The sequence below is a fragment of the Sardina pilchardus genome, chromosome 19 (genome assembly GCF_963854185.1).
Source record: "Sardina pilchardus chromosome 19, fSarPil1.1, whole genome shotgun sequence".
Lineage (NCBI taxonomy): Eukaryota > Metazoa > Chordata > Actinopteri > Clupeiformes > Clupeidae > Sardina > Sardina pilchardus.
In genome coordinates this window covers 25,983,711-26,008,710 of record NC_085012.1, presented here as the reverse complement: position 1 = coordinate 26,008,710, position 25,000 = coordinate 25,983,711, and the positions used below count along the sequence as shown (strand labels likewise).

Genomic DNA, 25,000 nt, shown 5'->3' with positions numbered 1-25,000 from the left:
CGGTGCCGGCCGCTCGCTACGAGAGAGATGAATAAATAATGGTGATTGTCCAGCGGCGGGGGGAACTGACCGCAAGAGCCGGAGTATGGAGCCGAATGAAGGAGTGTTGCTCTCCAAAGAATACTAGAGGACTCTCTCTCTCTTTCTCTTTCTCTCTCTCTCTCTCTCTCTCTCTCTCTCATTCCCTTTTTGCCCTCATTCCCTCAGCTGTGGCCTAATGGTTAGAGAATCGGACTTGTGACCAAAGGGTCAACAGTTCGATCCCCTGACCGGCGGCGGGAGAAATGTGGGTTGAGGGAGTGATTGAACAGCGGTCTCCCACGTCGAGATCTACAGCTGTGGGTTGTGCCCTTGAGCAATGCACCTAACCAGCACAAAAATGACTGCTTGCCGTGTGTGTGTGTTTGTGTTTGTATGTGAGAGAGCTCACTTCTCCTAGTTTGTATGTGTGTGAGTGCACACTACCCAAATATGTGTGTGGTGTGTCAAATATGTGTGTAAATTCAGTTGTGTGTATCACACTGAACCACAGAGACGCAAATCTCTGTCTCACTAACATTCTCCCCCCTTTCTTCCATACATGGAGTTGCTCTCTTTCCTTCACTCCCTTTATTGATCTGTTTCTCTTGCTCTCTCTCCCTCTCTCTCTGATCACTCCATCAATTCTTTATTCTTCTTTAAATCGTCCACTCTATTCATTATGTTCCAGTCGTACTGTCAGTCAGATCAGCCACTGTGTCTCTACACTTAAGTCTGTTTTCATCTTATTACAGAGCTACATTGCCCTTTTAATCTCTCAATCTCTCTGAAAGACACACACAGATACAAACAAGAGCACACTCACCCACACAAGCCATGCAGATACCTCCACTAGGGTGACCAGACGTCCTCTTTTTCCCGGACATGTCCTCTTTTTGAAACCTAAAAATGTGTCCGGGCGGAATTTCAGAATCGTCCGGGATAAATATTTTGTTATTCTAGCCTAACGTGTTTTCACCGAATTTGCATTGCTCTCTCTTTCATTCACATAGTAGGCTAATCACGTCCTCCCCCTACAATTCGCTTTGCATTGAGTTGAAGTGTAGAGCCTGACCTTAGAGCTACCGTCATTGGTCGATATTCTCGGCCTAAACATTTAATTGGTTATTCACCTCATCAGCGCACACTTCCTTGTTTACCACTGCAACGCGCAAAACTATCCGGCGTCTTCAGCCATGCCGAAACGCAAGTGCAAGTTCACTGATGAATTGAAATGTAATTTCCATGTTTTCGTCTCGGTCGAGATCAATGCAAAGCAGGCAGTTTAGGAGGACTGAAAAGTATCAGCCATTGGACAACTTTTCAACTTTAAAAATGTCTCATTTTGTGCAATTAGGTTTTATTTTTATTATTATTTTTGTTTTACCATTGTTGTGACTATACTTTACATTGTAGCCTATAGCCTACAAATGTATAGTTTGTTTTTGCACATTTAAAACTTTCAACTACAAAATAGCCTTTTGAGACAGTGTTTTTCTGTTAGTGCCAATAAAGCTCATTATCATATATCACCATGTATACAATTGTATGAATGCACGTGTTCATAGGTGCATAGCCTATGTGACCCAAATACCCCACCATTGTTGTGACTATACTTTACATTGTATAGCCTACAAATGTATAGTTTGTTTTTGCACATTTAAAACTTTCAACTACAAAATAGCCTTTTGAGACAGTGTTTTTCTGTTAGTGCCAATAAAGCTCATTATCATATATCACCATGTACACAATTGTATGAATGCACGTGTTCATAGGTGCATAGCCTATGGGACCCAAATACCCCCCCCCCCCCGCTCAAGTGTCCTCTTTTTTGCGAACTCAAATCTGGTCACCCTACCTCCACACACATACATACACTCACTCACTCTCTCTCACTCACTCACTCACTCACTCACTCACTCACTCACTCACTCACTCACTCATACGTGCACACACACACACACACACACACACACACACACGCACACACACACACACACACACACACACACACACACACACACTCATTCACTAATGTGATTATTAGAGAAAGAGAGTTGGAGAGAAAGCTGGATAGTCGGAGAGCAAGAGACAGAGAGAAACCCAGAATGTGTGTTTGTGTGTGTGTGTCTGTGTGTGTGTGTGTGTGTGTGATGAATATGTTGTGGGTGTGCAAACTGAGCTCTATTAAAACGTTGTGTTGGGACTGCACCAGTCATTTGTCAGCTTCCACCGCAGCCATCAGACAAACATACAATGGATACACACACACACACACACACACACACACACACGCAAGCACATACTGTACATGCATACATGAGCACATACATACAAATACTGTATACACACTTACAGTACATCATTCACTACCTATACAAAACTGTTCCTATATTGATTCAGCATCAGTATACATGACGTCACACATACATACACACACACGGACACACAGTCCTCGTAAGCTAGTCCTTATCTGTGTAAATTCACACATACACAAATGGGCACTGACACACACACACACACACACACAGCATAAACATACACACACATACATGTATAGCGAGGTCTTTACTGTGTGGCAGAGGACCCCCCAGTCTCTATGTGCAATCCACTTTAGCATTGATCTCCACCTGCACAGCTCAATAATCCACCCTGGGCCCAGTGTCCAACGGCCTCCACCGGGGCCATTTGTATTCTTTGCAGCCTGAACAGCAAAGTGCCACTTCATGGCATGAAGAATAACATGAACTTAGTTTAACCTGGACGATGACCTCTTTTCCCCGAAGAGTCTTTATTGTTACATTGTCATTTCACTCTTGGGTTTTCATCTCTTCAACATTGCAGCAATAAATAATAACAGTATGGTTTACGTGCTTATGGGAATGTGAGAGCTTCACTGAGGGGATGTCTTTGTGTCGTTTTTGTGTAACTATTTGTTAATCGATTGGTCTATCTCGATTTTTAACTACTTGTCTATCTATGTTTCCCTCGCTTGTCAACTCTCTCTCTCTCTGTCTCTCTCTCTCTTTGTGTCTCTCTCTCTCTCTCTCTTTCTTTCCGGCTCCTGGTCTGTATCTGTAGTCCTAGTTATCAAGTCAAAGCATGCGGTGTTGTATGCATACAACAAGCCCAGCTGCTGAAAGGCCTGCCAATTTCATGCTATGTTATGCGTAATAGCAATATAGCAGGGAATTAGGCCTTCACGGCATTGTTGCTTTTTATAGAATCTCACACTCTCGCTCTTTCTCTCTCTGCTTGTCTGGTCTGTGTCTCTTGCTTTCAGCGATCTGGTAATTACCTTATAAAGTGCATCATATGATTATCTGTGCAGAGAGATAGAGAGAGAGCGCGTTTAGTGTTATGGGATATCCTCTCCTTTTTTAATCTCTGTTTTCTAAACATGAGTGTGTCTCACAGTCTCTCTCTTTCTCTCTTTGTTTTGCAGTTCATCAGATGAGCAGTATCGCTGGAACACAGAAGGTAACCACTCATACCATACTGTATATTTACCATCGTCTATATATTATATTTATATATATGTACTATATGTTATGCTAGATGGACCCCAACAGCCTGAACCAAATGGCTTGAATGTGTGGACATACTTGGCCATTGAAATAAGCACACTTGGTACCCTTTTAGCACTAAGGGGGTACCTAAACCATCCAAAATGGATGAAAAGGCTCCTGGTCCTACACGCGACAGCAACATTACATAGTGTAATACTAGGTGTCAGAGACCCAGTGGAAGTCAGTGTGACATCCAAATCAGTTTGATGCAGTTGTTGTAAGGTAAAAGAACTACATCATATCGGATTCAGATTCTGATGATTGACTCCGTAAAGCGTGACCAAGCACAGCAGAGTACCTCTTCACACACGCACACACATACACACATCTCTGTAGCACATTTTTAGTTACGCTCCAAGTCGTTGCATTAAATATTTGCGGGCCATATGGTGTGTGTGTGCGAGTCTCCCGTGTTATTCTCCAAGCAGACGTATTTGGAGGTATATTAAGCATGCACCTCTCCTGATGAGATCAAAGCGATACCTCCATCATCCCGAAAATAAGCCCCTGCAGGTGGAGACTGGATCTCATCTGAGCACATATTAAATCTACCATATGATTGATAATGTGGCATTTGAATGAAATAGATGGTTATGCGTGACTGAATTCACTTCTTTTTCCTTCTTCTTCTTCTCCTTCTTCCTCTTCTCTTTCTTCTCTTCCTTCTTTTAACTTCTCTTCCTTTCTTTAAACTTCTCTGCCGCAGTGGTGTAATATTATGATCAGCATTGCAGCTTTTTTTTTTTTTCTTTTTTTACAAAAAAGCTATATCTTCCCACTAATGTTTGACAGGAGTGAAATCAAATAATTAAAACATCAAAAGAAGTGCTGAGAGCAAAAAAAAGAACTTCCATGGAAGGGCACAGCAATTTGTCAGGAAACATTTGTCCAACCTGCAAAAAGCTGAATCAGATTCGTGCGGAAGCACAGCTGTGTTTCTGTTTACTTTTTCAGCTTTCGAGGAGAAATATTAGAACAATAGGGGGGTAATCATAGATAGAGGAGGAGAAGCTATTTGTGTGTGTGTGTGTGTGTGTGTGTGTGTGTGTGTGTGTGTTGGGGGGGGGGGGGGGGGTGTAGCAGTCTCTACCACTTAGCAGTCCTCTCACAGCAGTGTGTGTGCCCAATGTGGACAATCTGTCTGTGGGGTTTTAATCTGGAAGACACTCTCTGATTATCTGTGTCACTGTGCTGCTCCGCCTTTGGGGAAGTGCAAGGCAGGGGTTTAATGCCAGCTCCTGGCCTTATTGATGGCGCTACAGTTGAGAAGTTAATCCTTTGTCTTAAGCGCTTGTGTAAGACCTCATCCTCCCTGGCAAGCAGAAAGAGGCTCAAGGGGGAGGGAGGGTGTCGGTGGGAGGGGGAGGGGGGGGGCAGTGCTCACAGCACCGAGCCGAGCAGATCAGGAAGGTGAAACTGAGCAAATTTTTGTTATCTGCCAGGACAAGTTTTTTTTCTCTCTCTCTTTCTCTTTCTCTCTCTCTGTCTCTATCGCACACTCTTGTGAGGGGAAAAAAAAGTTTTGTGCAGTTGGGGGGTTTTCCTGTGTCAAGGCCAAAGGAAGGGTGTGCGTGTGTGTCTGCGTGTGTGTGTGTGTGTGGAGGGGAGGGGTGGTTAGGACGAGCGTCTCTGATCGTTGTGTGGGTGTGTTGAATTGGATCCACAGATGGGCAGGAAGACATCGAGGAAGAGCTGAGCACGGGCCTGGAGCTGGTCGACTCGTGCATCAGGTCTCTCCAGGAGTCGGGGATTCTCGACCACCAGGAATATACCAGCGGCGAAAGTAAGCTTGTCCACCTCATTACTCCCTGTTTACAGTCCTTGTAGTCCACACTTGCTGTCTGTGTGTGTGTGTGTGTGTGTGTGTGTGTGTGTGTGTGTGTGTGTGTGTGTGTGTGTGTGTGTGTGTGTGAGATGGTGCGATAGTACACGTTTTTGGCATAACTTTGGTTAATTGGCTCCTCTAACATATCTATGATGAGATTCCCACTTCTATGCATTTGCAAATCACGTATACCTGATGTATACCTGATGTACTGTATACCTGATGGAACTCACATTTTCTCTCGACCTTGAGGAAAGATATGAAAAGACAGGGAAATGAAAACACTGTGCACTACTTCAAGGCGGTAATAGCCTAATGCTACTTTTTCCCCTACGCTGACGAGCTGCTACTAGTATATGGCTATTTAAATATTTATGGGAGGATCAATGGGTGCTCATTACCATTGTAAAGTCAAATTGCTGTGTACTTCCAGGCTTTTTACAGCACTCCCAATTGAGCCTAACAACATCTGATTCAACACCTCCCAAGTGCTTTTCTGCCTCTGCAGCATCCGTGCTGTTCACTCCGCCGAATATGCAGCCTCCTTTTTAAACCTCATAAATCCATCTCTCCAAAGGCCAAAAATAAGATAAAAATGGGGAAAAAAGCAAAAAGAATGGCCTGATTGATTATATTTGGGCAAATTGCCCAATTGTTGCATCTGTCAGACGGCTTCTGAGAGGTCTTTGTGCCTGTGCCTACTCCACGCGGGTCAAGGACCCATTCTGGCAATCATGGCTGAGAGAGGAGGCGCATTTCCCCGCGTTTCTAAAAAAGCCCGGTGGTTGACACTAGTTGAGGCTCTCTCCGCTGCCGCGAGAGTCCTATCTCGAAAAGCCTCATGGCCGCCTATTTATAATCAAGTCCTAGGGGCTCTGTGTGTAGACCTCACTTTAGATAGAGGGAGAAATCAGTGGGCAGAGACTGAGAGCTTTTGTCTCTTGTGTTGCCGTACGGTGTGAAATACGGAAATACGGAAATACGGAAATACGGCTTCTATTTCTTGTCTTCTTGAAGAGAACCCCCTTTCATATAGGGGAAACATGAATCATGGCCAAATCAAGAGGCTCAGTTTGGCTGCCATATTGTTTACCATGTCACTGAAAGAGGGAATGCTGTATTGCTTTATTAGTATGGGTTATAAATAGATGGAGGAGACATGTACGTACATTCAAAGCCCTTAGAGATTTGGAATGTAATTTCAAGAGCATTACATCTAAATCAAACGGTGGTCACTCTGAGAGTGTGATATCAATGTTCTAGCTCATAGTTCTAAAGGTTTTAGACCCTTTCTAGAATGGAACTGGGGTATTCCGGAAGCAAGCATGAGTCATTGTGTACCAAGTAAACACGGTCTCTCTGATGGGCTTTGACGCATGGGCTGTTCTGACGTTTCTTCTATGTTTCTAGGAGCAAAGTGCCTCTCAATTATTTATTTGATCATTCACTAAATTGTTCTGAAATATCTATCGCTTTTGTCGAAAACTCCAATGCACAGATGTTGCCAAGCTTACGAAGATGACTTCTCCGGACTTTTCTATGTAGAAAATACATGGTCAAGGATCAATACTTGGTCAGCCTAACGTCACACGCCAGGATGTGAGTCATCCGTGGCCTGTTTGCTAAAGTGTATTTCCTTCGATTTCTGCCCCGGGCCCAATTCTGTAGGTCTATCACCAGTGGCCAGAATGGACTCGTGTTGAGCTTTTAATCAGACGTATTACAGGTGTCTAAAGCTCACAAAGTCCTGCTTCCACATGAAATATTCAATCCCACAGAGTAATAACACAGGTCATGGACCTAACCGCTGCTAAGAGGACCCCTAGTCCCCCCCTCTCCCCCCTCCCCTCCCCGCGCTCATAATATTTAACGCTTGGGTTGACAAGTCTTCTTGCTTCCCCGCTGCTGGAGCTGGCTGGATTATTTCTCTTAAGGAGCGTGAGATTCCCACCGAAGGTCACGGTGGCAGACCACAAATGGTCTTTAAATGGTTGTCGGACATTTTGTTAGAGCCACGGGCTGGCTTTAAAAAATTTACCACCGGTTACGTGCGCTCCTGCTCTCCTCCGCTGGCTGTGTCCATGAAGTGCTGGCTGCTGTGGTTAAGCCTGATGGTAGCACTTGTAAAAAGGTGGATGTGAGTGCCTCCGCTGCAACTGGGCTAGGAGTTTATAGGTAATGTGCACAGAAATAAGAAGTAGAAGGACCTTCATACTGGTTTTGGTGCAAAGAACATCATAGGTTGCAGAGTAGCGTGTTGCATGATACACTGAATTGCCTTCATACTACATGTCAGGCCTTTATTGGTCTGTTAAGGTAAACTATGCAGGTGTGGATTCTGATGCTAATGTGAGAGAGATACAATTATGTGATGACAACAGAAATACCTCTGACTGACACCAAGTTAAACATAATATACAGTACTGATACTTATAAACACACACACACACACACATACACCTTCAAACACACGCAAATGTGCGCACATGCTCACACAAACACTGATGATGCCTGTCAGTGTGTGTGTTGTCTTTGGCTGTGGTGACGCTTATCTTCACAGTACCACACAATATCACCTCACTGTCAGCTGTGTTTCACCTAAAACACCGCCCCACTCCCAACCCTTACCGCCACACACTCACACACTCATGCAGGCTGGACGTATCTGTCCGTCAAACTCCATGATATGAGTACAGCCTCATGCAGTAGCCTCCACTCGGGCCAGTGGAGCTACTGGTCCCATATGGAAAAGTCCTATACAATTCACATATCTTCAGGCTATATATAGTATTATACATCACACATCTGTGACCTACTGGTTAGGGAATCTGACTTGTGACTGAAGGGTGACTCCCTGACTGGTAGGGGAGATGTGTGTGTGTGTGGGGGGGGGGGGAGTGACTGAACAGCACTAGCCCACACCAGTGGAGGAGGTGCCCTTGAGGAGGGTGTCTAACCCCCAACTCCTCCCCAGGTGCCCATCAAGGGCTGCCCCATGCTCCGGGTGTGTGTGTGTGTATGTGTGCTCCTGGTGAGCTCACTGCTCCTACTGTGTGTGTGTGTGTGTGTGTGTGTGTGTGTGTGTGTGTGTGTGTGGGTGTGGGTGGGGGTGGGGAGGGGGGTTAAATGCCTAGGAAAAATTCCTTCATGTCAAAGAAAGTAACTTAACAGTGCACAATATCATACAACTTTATGATTTATAACATCCATGCATGTTGATGGATGTTATGTCATTTTAGTGTAAACTGTTTACGCGAGTTCTTTCCGTATTTATCATCACCATCAGGTATTATGCGTCCATGACCAGTGTGATTGCTGTGTTCCGATATGGGCTCCTTGATTAACTCTGCCTACCTCAGCACGGAGCAGTTTGATGACACAGTGCTTCTCGCGTTTGATCTCTTCCTTGTCTCAGGCTTCACACACGCCCGGGACTCGCTCACAGTGGGAGCTTTCAAGCGTACTTTTTGTTCCCTAGAAATCCCATTTCCCAAAACGTGACAACATCCCTCTCGCTTAATCTTTTTTTTTTTTCTTCTCCTCTTTTCATGTCATTTTGTTAAGGACAGGCACGGGATAGGGGCATTATGCGGTGAAAGACGGAGCGAAAGAAAGAGAAAAGCGATCATTACTTTCTCGGGGCGAGGCCTCTCTCTGGCTGATTGAGACTGATAGTCCAAACATGTTCCCTCTGAAAGCTCCATCCATTTTGAGGGCGCTCCTGACGAATTAAGAAGTGCTGATGCGATCTCCGGGGCCCGGCGGGATGCGATGGGGCGGCAGTGGCACCGGAACGCCGCGCGGCCTTCCAAGGCGACTAAACGAGCCGGCCCTGATTACCCTCCTGGCTGGCCTCGTTTAGACAGCTCAGAACTCGCGTGTGTGTGTGTGTGTGTGTGTGTGTGTGTGTGTGTGTGTGTTCACTCACTCCTCCACTGCTTGTCTTTCCTGTCTCACTATCTCACACAAACACACACACATCTCTCTCGTATACAAACCCAACTCTGCCTGTCACGCACTCTCTCTCTCTCACACACGCATATACACACCCACCTCTGCTTCTCTCTCTCTCTCTCTCACTTTCTCTCTCACACACACACACACACACACACACACAGATCTGCCTCCCTCCTGTTCTCTCTCTCACTAGCTGTGTGAGTCTCTCATCTCTGTTTCCTCTAAACCCCCACTTCTCTCTCTCTCTCTCTCTCTCTCTCCCTCTCTATTCATGCTTCTCTCTCTCAAGCCTTCATTCTCTCTCTTTCGCTTTCTGTCAAACTCGCTTCCGTCTCTCTCTCACTCTCTCCTCTCTCTCTCTCTCTCTCTCCTCCTCCTCCTCCTCCTCTCTCCTCTCCTCCTTTCTCCCCTCCCCTCCTGATAAATTATGTATGCCGTTTCTGCTTGACTGAGGGCTGCTTTCCCTGCCTGCTCCAAATTGCTTTCAGGCGCAGGACCGAGCCTCCTCTCCCAGAGCTCGCTCCAGCTCAACGCCACTCCGGACGCCGCCGCGCTCCACTTCTCTGCAGGCTACCATAGTAACCAGACCCTCGCCCTGAGCAGCGACACCTCGGCGGCAGCGACTGCCTCAGCATCAGGACCGACTCCAGATCAGCAGCAGCAGCAGCATCAGCCGCCACAGAGGCAGCCACCAGTCCCGCCGATTCGCAGCGTGCAGGTTGGAGGAGCCGTTCACAGCTACAACCAGGTAAGCTGCTCTGCTCTTCTCCTCTCCTCCTCTTCTCCTCTTCTCATTCCTCCACAATCCTCTCCTTGCATTGCCTTCTTTCCTCTCCTCTGATCTCCTCTCCTCTCTTCCTCTCTCCTATTCTCTCCTCTATACTATGCTCACTCACCCCTCCCTCTCCCTCTCTCTCTCCATCCATCTGTACCCCCCTCCTCCTCCTGCACACTCTCTCTCTCTCTCTCTCTCCGCTGCTGCACTGCTTCTGCAAACCCAGGCGAGAGCATGGCGGATGCGCCTGCTCCACTCCCACCTCTGGGAACTAAACTAGAGCACCTCGCGAAAAAAAAAAGAAAAAGAAAAAAACTTCACTGAAAACAACCATCTCTACTAGAATAAAAGCCCCCCTCCAAAAAAAGATATGCATGTCCCTGGGTTAACTTTTTCAGAAACCAATTTTCGATTCAGCGGAGGTTTCTCTCCACGGGCTGAGTTTAACCTACAGCATAAGTGTGATATGCAGGTGCAGTGTGCAGGTGAAGTGTGTTCTGCAGCTGGAGAGCTAGGAATGGAGGGGCGCGGTGGTATGGGAGGGGGGGGCGTGCTACGTGTCTGCATGTTTAATTGAGTCTGGGATTTACACTCTGTGGCACAGGCCTGTTGGTTTTCTCTCTCTGCCTCTCTGCCACGCGGAGTGCTGGGGCTTATTAGCGTATAGCCCTGATGGGGCCGGCTTTTTAATTATTCATTTCCCCTCCAGGAGGCACTCATTTCCCCCTCTGTTCGCCCCAAAGTTTCATCTTTTAAAGTGAGCTCAACTAGAGTGCACCTGCTACGAGCTACAACCGTTCATTACCAGATACTGTTCTTCTTCGCAGGTCATGCATTTCACTCTGCAGGGTGATGTGTGTGTGTGTGTGTGTGTGTGTGTGGGTGTGTGTGTGCCTGTGTGTGTGTGGGTGTGGGTGTGGGTGTGTGTGTGTGTGAGTGTTAACATCTTTTGGTGCTAATTAATATGGTAAGGGATATTTGGAGAGCTATTTTTATCGCCTCGAATGACAGGGGACGGGAAGCAATTTGTTTGAAGCGACGCTTGTGAAAGTTGGTGCTGGCACGCGCACACACACACACACACACACACACACACACACACACACACATACATACAGTACACACACACACACACAAACATACAGTACACACACACACACACATAGAGTACACACTCACAAACACAAACACACACATCAGGCTGTAGTGCAGGAGCTTTTTAATGACATGTTCCCTGCAGTCGCACTGCTCTTCATCTGGCTGGTGTGCAAGTCGAGCTGATCCAGGACGCTCGCTTCCCTCTGCAGGGACGCCATTGCTGCGGAACTACACACAGAGATGCAGAGAGGAGAGAGAGAGAGAGACAGAGCTGGAGACGCAAGGAGGAAGGCTCCCCTCTAATGCTGCTGTTTCACTCACACACACACACACACACACACACACACACACACACACAGCAAAGGGGAGGGAGAGAGAGAGAAAGTCAAAGGGAAAGAGGAAGAGAGAGGGGGAAAGTTTCTCTCTGATGCTGTTTTATTTAATGGTAGAGATATACAGAGAGAGAGAGATGGGATGGTACTGTAGATTGGAGAGAGAGGCATAGAATGAGGGAGGAAGAGAGAGAGAAAGGATCAGACAGAAAAAGAGACAGATAGAGAGAGAGAGAGAGAGAGAGAAAAGATGAATAGATTGGAGAGAGGGGCATAGATAGAGAGCGGGGGAATGAGGGAGGGAGCGAGAGAGAGAAGAGAGCCTCAGACAGAAAGAGAAAGAGAGAGAAAGAGAAAGAGAGAGAGAGACCTCTGATGTTGTTTTTTCCCCCCTCTAGTTGGGTTCAATACTGAAGGCCCAGTCTACTACGTCTCCATTGATCCCTCGCCTCTCCCTCCACCCCTCCCGTGTCTGCCCCTATGCATCAGGCTGACCGGCGTGGACACAGCTCTGGTCAGGGCAGGAGCAGGAGCAGGAGCGGGGCTTGTGCTCTGGCACGCTGGAGTAGTGTTTCTTGCTGTCAGGGCAATTCTGTGCACTGTGTTCAGAGGAGGGCCGGGTATAGGGCTGCTCCAGGATGGGTTTATATAACCGCCAGCGTATCAGATAGGTGCTCTTATGCAGGAGATATTTATAACGGCCGCAAACCCCTTGCTTGTTCCCTCAATAATTCATCCACAACTGGCACCTGCAACAATTCCCCTCCCGTGGATGTGTCCGTGGACCTGCTGAAGGGGAACGAAAGACCCTGTTTCCTGTTTGGGGGGGGGGGGGGGGGGGTTTGAACCTGAAGCCAGCAACCACTGCAATATAGATCGCTCAAAATTGCCAAACACGCAGAAACTATAGCACATCTTTACTTTTTGTGTCTGCAAGACTGACGAGTCGAGGAAAGAATGCAGGTTTCGAACGATACCACTGTCTCAAACACATAAAACCCAGAGGGATTCAGTTGAGTTGAAGACTTCGTAGACAAAAAAAAGAGTATTTTTGTATTTATTCATCACTCCCGCATGGTTTGGAAATAAAAATGAGGTTATTCGGAATGCGTCACAATGTACTTATTTGTGTTCATTTAACTCGAGGGAAACACTCGGAGAGGGAATAGTAAAATGTTTAACTCGATGTCTCGGTGCATTTGGATCTTCCCATTTTGTCCACTCTCGCCCTGCAGTCAGTTCTAATACTCGTCCAGTCCAGGCAGCCCACCCGGGCCCTTGGCCGCTTGTCAGGACCGATTTCAGCATCCTCACTAACCAACCATGATGTCACCTAAGCAGAGGCTTGCAAATATTTAGGAAACATCATGCATTCCTGAGTGAAATAAAAAAAAAAAAAAAAGAAATCCCCGAGACAGTCATGCGTACAAAATCACAGAAAGACATTTTTCTCGCGACTCCGCATTGACTTAACATAATGAATGAAGGGGGGAAAAAATGGGAAGCGTTTTTAAAAATAGCTTAATCCATTTGGAATAAGATTAATCAGGTTTCATGGGTTGTGCAAATGAGTAAGAGTGGAACCAACTCTTTATTGTAATCAGCGAGCATCGTTCCAGTGATTACGAAGAATCCCGACAGGAGAAAGAGGCATTTAATGCAAAACCGCTCAGCTAAACTGCTGGAAGGCAGCCAGCAGAAAAGCTTGCTCCGATGCCCTCTGGAAAAAGCCGTCGTCTTGCCCCAAACAGAAGGTGCAATCCCATCAGGAATTACAGCATATGGTTTCCTGTGTATCAGATACCCAGTGCAGTAATTTATGAGGAGTGACAGAAAAGTGTTTTCCACTGCAGTTGTTCCCGGGTATCATGTTGTCAGTTCAGGCTGGGCCAGATTTAAACTGCTCCTGTGATGTGTTTTCATGGAAGCAATCGAATCTATTATTCAACTCAGGTTTGTGGAAAAACAAGCCCTGTATTTGTTTTGCTCTGTCAGTTCACCAGGATATGAAACTGGCCTTTTGCAACACAGCACAGGTTGAGTAAGCAGCATTGCTGAAAACCCCTCGTCTACGGCATGCCCCTTTAAAGGCTAAGACTGCCGTACATCAGCCAGATGGGTGCTACACATTGGTGGCGGTTTGTGAGGTTCCCCCTTCACTGTGAAGAGCTTTGAGTGCCAAGGAAAGTGCTATATACTGTAAATGCAACGTGTTGTAAGTTATGCCCCTTACAGATGAATGCATTTTACTGAGGGCCTGGAGTATGCCCCCTTCAAGGCTTGAGTATGCTACTACTGGTCGGAAGACACTGAAGTGCAAAGCTGCATTTTGGAGTGGTGTTTATCTGCATGATAAATGGACTCTCACACTGATGCTCCACTGGGCACTGGTCACTTATTCTATTTTTGTGTCACAACTCCATTATAACAGGGACTTGTTGTAATGCCCTTTCAAGTTGATGCTGACTAAATGTCCATGTTTTCTTTCTCTTTGTGTGTGTGTGTGTGTGTGTGGGGGTCAAAGGTCACGTCCAACCGCGCCGCCCAGCTCGCCGCCGCCGCCGGCGACTCGTCCCAGGCCCGCGAGTCGGCGTCCCCGAGCCATGGCAGCGCGTTCCACCTGCCCGAGTCCCAGCAGCCGTCGGTGGGCCTGTACTACTCCAGCAGCACCCTGCCGGCCGGGCGCGTGAGCTCGCCGCTCTCCATGCAGGCCGTGGGCTCGTCGTCCGCCTCGCCCACCAAGCTCCAGCTGCAGCAGCAGCGCCTGGGCGCCGCCTCGTCGGACGCGCCCAGCTACGCCACCATCCAGCGGGCGCCGCCCTCCTCGTCCTCCTCGTCCTCCTCGCCCAAGCAGTCGCCGGCGCGCCTGGCCAAGTCCTACAGCTCCAGCTCGCCCATCAACGCCGGGCACCACCACGCGTCCGCCTCCTCCTCGCCGCTGCGCGTGGCCTCGCCGCCCAACAGCGTGGGAGGAGCGGGCGGAGGAGGAGGAGGAGGAGGAGGAGGAGGAGGGGGGTCCTCGTCCTCGCCCATCCACCAGCTGAGCGCGGGCGTGGGCAGCTACGCCACCCTCTCGCCCACCAAGCGCTCGCTGCACTCCTCGGACCAGTACAAGATCTCGCACGAGCTCTACGCCACCGCCACCCTCCAGAGGCCCGGCAGTCTCGCTGGTGAGCTAACGACACGACACGCCACTGGCACGGCAGAGCTGCCACGATCTGCCAACTGATATTCAATTCAGTCGCTTTCAATTTTATTTATAGAGCGTCATAACATAAAGATGTGTCAAGGTGCTTTTACAGAGCCCAACATGAACTAGAACCTCTGATGTGGCACCAATATGGCACCAATATGGCACCGAGTCCCACACCAGACTAAATTATTTTCCAGCAGTTTACTGCCCATAGCAGTTTGGCCAGATGTTACCTTAAAACAGCAGCTGGAGTCGCTCAGTGCTGCTGCCATGTAGCTGCAGATGTACCCAGTTGCTGGGGTTTGCTTAATCTGTCCCTCATGTGGTCTACATGTTTGCCTGGAGTTTAAGTTTGATAGCACCTGACGCTAGATTCTGCTGATGAACATCAAAGTCGAAACATCAATGGCTTCTTATTTGAATTAGGTAAATACCCGGGAGGGGTTTGGTAAATAACTACATTAGGGTTATACTGTACGCAGCTATTGCATAATCTTGAACACATTTAGAAAGTTTTTTTTTTTTTGCCGAGCAAAACAAGATGTTAGAATTAGATAGCTAGCGACTTGGGACGTGTGCTGCTTTTTTAGGGGAGCGCATATTTGTTTTAATTTTCCCACCGCACTGTACGCCTGGGGAGGCCAGTGCCTCCTGGCACGCGCCAAAGCACCGTCCTGAGACAAGATCTCATCCTTTGAAAGAGTGCAGCAGCACTTTGATATGAGGACGGCTCCATCCCCGCTCCGCTCACCAAGACATCAAACACGTCCAGAATAGCAATGTGTTGGGTGAGTCAGATTGGGAGAGTGAGCTGAGTTGGGGGTGGTGTGGTGGTGGTGGTGGTGGGGTGGGGTGGGGGTGGAGATGGGGGTGTTTAATTAGCAATGGCTGTTATAAAAGGAATTTAATCTCTTTTCCCCACTCTTCTTCTTCTAATCTAAATAATCATAGATATACATCATGTGCGATGTCAAAGGGGATAGCTCCCTACTGATGCTCCAGTGTGAGAGAGAGGAGTGTAATTGAAATATTCCCAGCATACGCAGGCAGAGCGTTTCTGAGTCATTGTTTGTGTTGACAGCACACGGAGCTCTACCAGAGAAACTTGAGAGCGCAAAATTAATTCAGCACATTTAATCCAAGAAAGCCTGGTGAAATTCAAGTAGGCTTCATAGAAAGTTCAGGGAAGTGTGGGTGCTATGGCAGTTGCTAATGCCATCAGCTTCTTGATATGACTAGAGCTAACCAACTCCTGAAGATCAGGACAGAGAACAGCTGCAAGTTGGGTGAAAACATCAGTTAGCTGAAGTTAGCTAAGCTGAGCATTTCAATGGCGATAAATGCAGTAATGAAATCTACCGTAAATGGTTTGGTATAGGCCCCATATCAGTTTCAGTTTTGAGGTGTGGTCAAAAGTACTTATTGGCCAACGCTTGATTCAATTATGAAAATAGTCGGTGATTAATGTAGTATTATTTTATTGTCAGTTCATTGTCGCAGCCCTACTTCCTGGTTGATTTCGGTTTACCAGAGCATACAGCTCTCTCAGGTGACCACTGAACTGGGAGCACAACAGAACTCCTTACATGTCAAGAAGCTATTTGATGCTAATCTATAACACAGCAGCCTCACTCAGTCTGTCAGTCTGTCAATACTACCGAGTGGCAAGAGGGACAAAAAGCGAAGGCCGATCCTCCCCACTCAGATGCTCTCTCAGCTGTAGCTCCTCCTCCTCCTTCTCCCCCTCCTGTTTGCCATGTTGATGGTTTTACAGGCACAAGCAATAGACGTACCCTACTGCTGCTGTGTCCTATGGCGACGACAGCGTGTGCAAATTAAGCTAGCAGAGAGCCTGTGGGAATCCAGGCTGTGTTGTCAGCCAACCTTGAGCACTGAGTGAGGCGTGGTGGAGTAGAGGAAGGAGGTGGGGGGTTTGGGCTGCGGGGGGTGGCGATGGAGGTTGCTCCAAGCTCTGGTTCATGGATTTGATCCAAGGGTGATCATGGCTAAAGGCAATTACAGCAGAGGGAAATGCACTGAGCCAGCCCATTGTATTTGGGAGGGGGAAGGGGGGGGGGGGGGGGGGTTGCTGCATTAGGTCTTCCTGTCTTTGATGATGCAGTGTTTGGGGGCCTTCGACTGCAGCGGGAGCCAACCGATGTGTGTCATTAGGCCCGGAGGACACGCAAGTGTACAAGAGAGGAGGGGTATCAACAAAGTTACTGATGGAGAGAGGGAGGGAGGGAGGGAGAGAGAGAGTTGTGCAGTGTGATCTGGACTCTGTGAGTGGGTGCACATTCACATTAGCCATGGACTGAACATGAGGATGGTGTTGTTGTTATGCCGTGGACAAGTGGCCTAGATCTGACCTGGTTGTGATTCAGATTAAATCTGGTTTTGGCCTTAATTACTCCGATCCTCTTCAGACTGAGCTTCTCCTAAGGTAGGAATGATGCAATTGCAAGACCTGGAGGAATATTTCAAATATGTTGTTTAGTGACTTACTGTACTTGGATGAGTTGACTCAGCAGAAGTGGTATACCTTTGTGCCAATCAGTAGTACCGCAGTAGAGGAGCCTCAGAGATGCTCTTCTAGGAGGCATACGACCCAATTTAAGTCACTAAACCACATACTTGGAATACCCCCTCAGAATGCATGGGATACTGTGCAAAGTATAGTGTCATGATGATAATAGTAGTGTTTTCTTAACCAGTAAGTGGGTGCATGGTACTTTCGTCCATCCAATATAAATGCTTATTATCACATACATTTTGCAAAGGCGAGTGGATGCACTGGAGAAATATTAACAGAGAGCACTATTTCCCTCCATAACTGAAGTGCAGTGGATGGCTCCATGGCGTGCATTTGAATTAGAAGGAATCTGTGTGGTCAAGTAATAGCTGTTCAAGGCGCCGCAGGGTATTATCTATAGGATATTATGTTGTCATGTTTTTCAGTGCCGATTGTAGCGACCTGGTAAATGGTTTTCTCAGTCAGACCAGAGACTTGTGTTAGTGCGAGGTGAGCCAAAACTGCAAGTCTACAGACATACAGTATGCTAATGTTGCAACCTCAAGTGACAGCTTAGGTGTTAATGGCAAAACTAGTGCCTCTCTCTCTCCCTCCCTCTCTCTCTCCTCCTCTCTTTCTCTCGCGCACGCTCACTCGCTCTTCTCTGGCACCTCTTTATGTATGCGAGGAGCTAAATTCGTCTTTGTGGGGCTGGAGGGTGTTATAAAAGACTTTCCAGATGAAAGAGAGGAGGCTTGTCTATGTGGTGATTGGGAGAGGGGGTGTAGCACTGGGTAAACTGTCTTCTTTTTCCCCTTACCTCAGCAGGGAAGCTTCTTGCTGTTTTAGGCTTTATGTTTCATCACTAGGTAGGATGTGTTTTTTTTTGTTTTTTTTTACTCTTGGGCTGGGAAGTTAACGGACTTAGCTTTGGCAGCTGTGTGTGTGTGTGTGTGTGTGTGTGTGTGTGTGTGTGTGTGTGTGTGTGTGAAAGACGGAGACTAGCCTTAAGGGAAGAGGGTGTTTAGGAATGCACAGGTGCACCACGCAGGTGTAGGAGGACCTGTCAGGACCAATGTGCTCTTGACTGAGAAAGTGCCCAGCTCACAAATTGGCTATAAAAAGTCCTTTGACTCCTGTGGTTTGCAGTTGTGCGACTTGAACTCCGGAAAAACTGAATTCACCGAAAGAACCGGCGGCGAATAGTATTGTCTTAGATCCGAGTGTAGTCCTGTTTGTCCCCCCACCCCCCCTCACATTTCTCCATCACCTGTGGCACGGAGAAGAACATGAAAGAGATTATGTCAAGGAGCATGAGGCAGTAGGCAGGGCTCCCCCCTGTGATACTGATGGACAGGGGGGGCCGAGACAGACTTTAACCCTGCCGGGAAACAAACGCACCTTCTATTGGCTTTGCTTGCATTTGGGCTTATCCCCTGAAGATCTCCTCCCCGCAACAAAGGAATCCGAGGCTGGGACTAGAGGCGGTCGAGCTGTCTGGCTTTCTCCGATAAGGTGATTACGGAGACAGGCGAGCGAAGCTGCAGGTTCTCATTGTCTGTAAATTCGACGGAATTACATCAAGGCAGAGAACAGCATCCCACAACAGCGAGAAGTGAGAGGGAGGGGGGGTGAGGATGATCTCTGGAGGAATAAGGCTACAGGAGCTACAGCAGGCTCCTGACTCCAGCCCTCTGATTTCATTCATACAGTATAGCAGCTCTCAATCACTTCATCCTTCGCATCATCTCAGGGTCTCTCTCTTTCTCCTCCTCCTCTCCAGGAGAGAGTTTTTCTGGAAGATAGTATGATGTTATGAAAGTTGTGAGGGAGAGTTGTTGTGTTGAAGATGGTGAGTTGCTCTTTTGGCAGATGGGCTTGGTGGGTGAGGATGTGTTTGACTGATATAGGGATCACGGTTTGTGTGTGATGTTGCTATTCCCTTTTGCACTCCTTGTGCGAGGCCTTCAAAGGAAGACACTTCTGCAGGCATGAGATGTCGGCTTCCCACATCAGGGCTTCTGAGATGGCTTACTGTCGGGTCACATCGGGCACGCGTCTGTTCACGGAGCATAAAAATAGTTGTAGAAGTCTGGGCTAATTTTTTTGTTTGTTTTTAATGTGTGCACCACTTTTGTGCCTGGTGTTGCCAGTTTCATATATTATAGTGAAAGCTAATTATCGCAGCATACGCTCTGCGAATGTAACGCTTTACTGTAGCTGTGCAGCTGTTACAACACTAACTTCATCATAAGTGAAGTGGAAGGACATATTGACTGCTCCTCGATTTTTCTTCCTGGATATGACAAACAGCTCTGGCTAGTTGCTTTGAGATTTATTCCCCCTCATATGTCCATCAGGTTCAGGCAGTGGACCGTGTGTGTGTGTGTGTGTGTGTGTGTGTGTGTGTGTGTGTGTGTGTGTGTGTGTGTGTGTGTTCCAGACGAAATATCAAATGAAGTTCACAATGTCAGATTCTCCATATCTTTGGAGGAAATACTTTCTGCTACTGGTCTGGAGCAGAAGGCACACATGGTGTTGACATTTACACAACTTTGACATAGGAGCACCGTGCCATAAGCAATCTGTTTCAGCACCTACTGTAGTACATTTCCATAATAGTTAGCTGTCTCCAATCAAGTTTCTTTGGTGATATCAAGACATGCAAGTTCTGATTAACCTCTTAACACTCAACTAACCTGAACGCTAGCAATTACCCAAATGTACACCTTGGCTTTTATGTTTGCTGTATCTAAACTTGAACCTGAACTTGGCAGTGAAGATTTGTCTCGGAATCCAGTTGTATAGGAAAATCAGATTTTTTGTTTTGATCAAATGCCAACATGGCTCTATATATACGATCTGTAGAACTTTATGAGACTATATGAATCATTTTTGTATGTGTTATGACTCAAAAGGGACTTGAATTTTGGGTCCCCAGCAACTCTACTGTGTGTGCTTGTGTGCAATTGCAAGTCAATGTACTTTTGCTCTGCTCTTTTCCATGTCCTAACTCGATTGCGCTCTCTCTCAGGCTCTAGGGGCTCCTACAGCAGTCAGCACAGCCACCTGGGGCCTGACCTTCGACCTCTGCAGTCTCCAGAGCACCACATCGAGCCCATCTACGAGGACCGTGTCTACCAGAAGGGCCCGATGAGGAGCCTCAGTCAGAGCCAGGGGGAGCCACTCCCCCCTGGACACACGGGAACCTATCGCACCAACACCGGTAAGCAGAGGCTCTGTGTGTGTGTGTGTGTGTGTGTGTGTGTTTAAGAGTGAAAGTATGACTGAGTAACAGTCCTGTATTTCTGTGTGTGTGTGTGTGTGTGTGTGTGTGTGTGTGTGTGTGTGTGTGTGTGTATGACTGAGTAACAGTCCTGTATATCTGTGTGTGTCTGTGTGTGTGTGTCTGTGTGTTTGTCTGTATTGATGCACAGCTGAGAGCAGACAAACACCACACAACTCTCCAGGATTTTTTTTTTGCACAAAAAAAGCATCCCAAATCCGGCATGTGGCAGCGGGTATTTACCCAGCTCAGTGGCGCTTCTCGGGCCATGTGCGGCTGCGACCTCATTACCGCTAGGAGAGGATTAGCCACGAGTGGAGGCTCCGCCGTCGCCTCGCCGAGACGCGCAGAGGCGCTTTGAGGCGCACAACAGCAATCAGCCGTAATGAATGAGAGCCTCCGTACTCTAAACGTCACGAGTGGGACGTTTAGCTTATCTTGATCTCGCACAAGGTGTGGCACGCGGTCCCTGTTACCGGGCCAATTATTTACAAAAAAGACAAGAAAAATGAAGGACATAAGTAACGGATTCTTCCACGGCTCATTTTGTTGTGTCTTCAGAGTTATTAGTGGCCAAAAATAGACAAATAACAAAAACATTGTTTGAATAGCGTCTGGCGATTTGCTGGGAAGATTATCTGTGATGTTGCTAAACTGGAAAGTTGGTGGCAGCCTTTCGGAAACTGAGTACGACTAAGGCCTTGGTTTTTAGAGAAGATGCAACTTCACACAGCAGCTTCTACTGTAGTATTACACTGTAATGTATACATGTCAAGAACAGGATGTATCTCAACAGCCTGTTACATCTGTATCGTGTCACTCTGTTTCTAAGAGTACACATGGTACTTCAGATGTAGTCCTACTGTAGATTCCATGAGCACATGTGAACTACAGCAAGTGTTACCAACTCTACCCCACCCCCAGTTTGTCAAGAAATACAAACACACTATATACATTTTGTTATACATACCACTATCAAACATTACACAAAAGTCGTCAATAACAAGGCAATTTTCAGTTATCAGTCATAGAAATTTTTTTCCTCAGACATCCTTCGACATATACCAGGCAGGAGAAGACAGCAGTGTTAAGGATTCACACAGCGCTCCTCCAGACAAAATGTCATCCTCCCATACCTGCTTCAATCGGGCAGATAAAATCTATATAGTCATCTTTAATAGGGGTCTTGAGGGGGGTAATTTCCCATCACTTGCCGTGGCTGCTTGTCTCCCGGTGACCTTTGAGAGGGTGCGTCCATAATATACCTCTGACATTCCATTCCTCTTCAAAACTGTTGCCTTTCCCTAATGGGCTTGGAACATCAGTAGACCACTGAGAATGACTTTCTTTTTTTTCCCCATCACTAGCAACTTCAAGGACACCTGCAAAGATTGAAGTGACCAAATAGAGTTTATTTTTCTGATTTTTGATAGCCTTGTAATATATATATTTGCCAGTTTGTGTACGTCATTGCCACCAATTAATTGTGTGTGCATTGGCAAGGGAGGGGGGGTCAAATGTCTAAGCCTAATTAAAGTGTATCTTGCATAGAAATGCCGAACCATTTGGTATAATTGGCACTTATAATTGACTCTTTATTAGCTTATCTTTCAACCTGAAGCCTTTCATCTTATGAAACGGTGCTACTTTTAGGGCTCTATATGCAATGAGGTTTGCCTGCCTACTCTGCATTCCTTTTTTTTTCATTTCCTTACAGGTGGCATGTCATTAATTGTACTGAAATTTCACGTTCATCTCCTTCTCTTATTTCAATTCCATAATTCTCATTATGATGGTGCGTGTTGAAGTGATTAAAGCTATAACTCTCCTCCCCTCCTCCTCCCTGCATCCCTCTTAAAAGTATTGCCCATTAGATTTGGACTGAAACATGAGCTTAGCGTGGGCAAAGACAATCAGCCAGGGCAAATTCAATCCGGTGAACAAATCGCCCCCAGAAAGCCCCAGCCCCCTCTTAGTCCCTACTCAACATGTACACGAGAATTCACTTTGTATTAATGAGCCTTTGAATGCTCACTGACACCCAGAAGGAGAGAGCATTGTCTGAAATGAAACCCCTCTGATGTGCTTTTGAACCACCATCTCTTTCTCCCACTCCTACCCCTATCCACCCACCCACAAATCCACCCGCACCCACACACACTCACACACACACACACACACACACTCACACTCACTCATAAACCTCCTGCTAGGTGGTTTTCATGGGTGGGGAACGACATGAAATTTCACCACACTTGAACGTTTCATCATGGTTGAAACAGACTCCGGCCCCTTGCTGAGCGTAGTAATGCATTCTGGGATACTGCTACTCCTCCCCCCCCCCACCTCCATGTAACCCACAAACCCACATAGCATCGCTTGGCACAGCCCCCTGTGCCATAGAGACCTTTTGCGTGCAGTCTCACGCTCTTTTTGCCCAGAGTCTGGAGCGTGCTCTCCTAACCTGGTTAACCCGCGTGATCCCTGGCCTGGAACCTGCGGTCCGCGCCGTGACTGTGCCAAAACCCGTTAGGGGATTAGGCGGCTGTGTGTCAACCAAAGAGGCTCTGCCACACTCCCTCTGCCCTGCGGTGTCCTCTATCTTAAAGCCGTCCCGACCGGTCAAAGCTCATTAATCTACCGCAGTGGCCGCGTCACTTCACAGTTGCAGTTCATGATACGCCTGGCCAGTGCATAGTCAATATACAAAGCCTCTCAGATCCCAATGGTATGTTATTGATCAGTGATCTCTATTGATAATTTGGCAGCGCCTTGACCAAAAATGTAGAGGTGGACATAGTGGCTAGACAAGTTTCGCTTGCAGAGAGGTGGACAATGTTGTCCTTATCTGCCTAATCGGCATTAGGCTCACAGACAATAACAGTGAGTTAACGACTTTGTTGTTGCTAAGATGCGGCTCATGACAAAGAGATCACCAGCTTCCTGTTTATCTGGGAACAATATTGTTTACTGGCCAAGGCAAGGCAAGGCGAAGGAGAGCGTTTTCTCTCTCTTCCTTGCGTGTGCTATTTAAGGACACGATGAGAAGTTTCTCCCTTATCTCAGTTGTGTCTTGTGTTTCCTTATCAATGTCTATCTCTCTGTGTGTCCCTGTCTGACGCTTTCTTTGTCTCAGGTGTTCAATCTCTATCATTCTTTTCATTATTTTAGAATTGAAACATTCATTCAGGACGACTCAGAAACGCTCCTACCTCAAACATCAAAAGACTAGCTTATACAGAATATCAACACACAAACCTGTTGCAAAAGCTTTTCCCCAACAATAGGCTTAGGTGCCGCACGTCAGTAGCTTGTCTTGGTGGTGTCCTTGATCTCACTCCACAGGAGGAGTATTAATCAGCAGGACTATTGACATAAGTCCTGGGAGGGGAAAGAAAGAGCGATGTGTTCACATTGTCTCACACAGAGACTAGCGCCCCTGCAGTCAGGGAGGCCTCACACGCTGCAGATTCCACTGACTCAGTGCTCCCTCAGCAGGGGTGGCTGTTAACATTGCCCTTGTGGCTGCGCTGTGTGGAGAAGGTTGATCCAAACAGTTGGTGTTTAAACACACCCTCGTATCTCTCACCTACCTATTACTTTGGTTTTGTTTTTCAGTTTGGCAGACTGTTGGTCTGTTTTATGTGTGCATTAATGTGAGTGGTTTTAACCATTTCACACATAGTGGTTGGGTGCTATTTATTCATAGGCTTATTCATTCATTTATTCATTGCCATTCATTGGCATTGGCATATTCATTTATTCATTCACACACACGTGTGTGTGTGTGTGTGTGTGTGTGTGCGTGTGTGTGTGTGTGTGTGTGTGTGTGTGTGCGTGTGTGCATGGCACAGGGAATCTGCCGTGTCATGTCAAGACACTTACTATATAACAATTTCCTTCAGACATCCTGCTCTTATCCTCTCCTATCACAGGATTTGTTTTTTATATTTACAATCTATAAATCCATTTATGGTCTTTTTTGGTGTGTATATGTGCGTTTATGGTGGTCCACTTGGCAATGGGGATGCAATTTGGCATGATTCCATGTGTGATTCTCTACGTCTGATTTCTTGACATGTGCATGCATCATGGTGTCTGCGTTCGTGACTTTGCGGCGTGAAAAATTGCAACTCAATCAAGTCAATTAGTCTTTGTGCGGCGGAGGACAAGGACATGGGCGCACGGCACGCGGTGGGGAATTTACTGGAAAATAACGTTTTTTTTACAGAAATGAAAAGCGAGGGGATTAACGGTGCCCGGGAGGAAGCGCTGTCTTAGAGGAATGACTGAACGGGGTGCCTTCCAGCCCCTATTCAAACATTGGCCCCTCTTGAATGAGCTATTGCCAAGCCCCTGTGTTTCTTTCTCTTTCTTTCTTTCTTTATTTATTTTTGTGGCTGTTTTGCGAGTCTGTTTCATCAAAGCCGGCTAA

General features: G+C 47.0%; 1 protein-coding gene across 1 annotated transcript in view; it reads left to right on the top strand.

The window, feature by feature from the left end:
• Positions 1 to 25,000, top strand: part of ctnnd2a (catenin (cadherin-associated protein), delta 2a) — a 272,898-nt gene that overhangs the window by 119,075 nt on the left and 128,823 nt on the right. Inside the window, exons 3-7 of the mRNA XM_062521339.1 lie at positions 3,464 to 3,498; positions 5,254 to 5,370; positions 9,858 to 10,117; positions 14,099 to 14,744; positions 20,314 to 20,505. Of these exons, the coding sequence (XP_062377323.1) occupies positions 3,464 to 3,498; positions 5,254 to 5,370; positions 9,858 to 10,117; positions 14,099 to 14,744; positions 20,314 to 20,505 (1,250 nt within the window). The remainder of the gene's footprint in view (positions 1 to 3,463; positions 3,499 to 5,253; positions 5,371 to 9,857; positions 10,118 to 14,098; positions 14,745 to 20,313; positions 20,506 to 25,000) is intronic.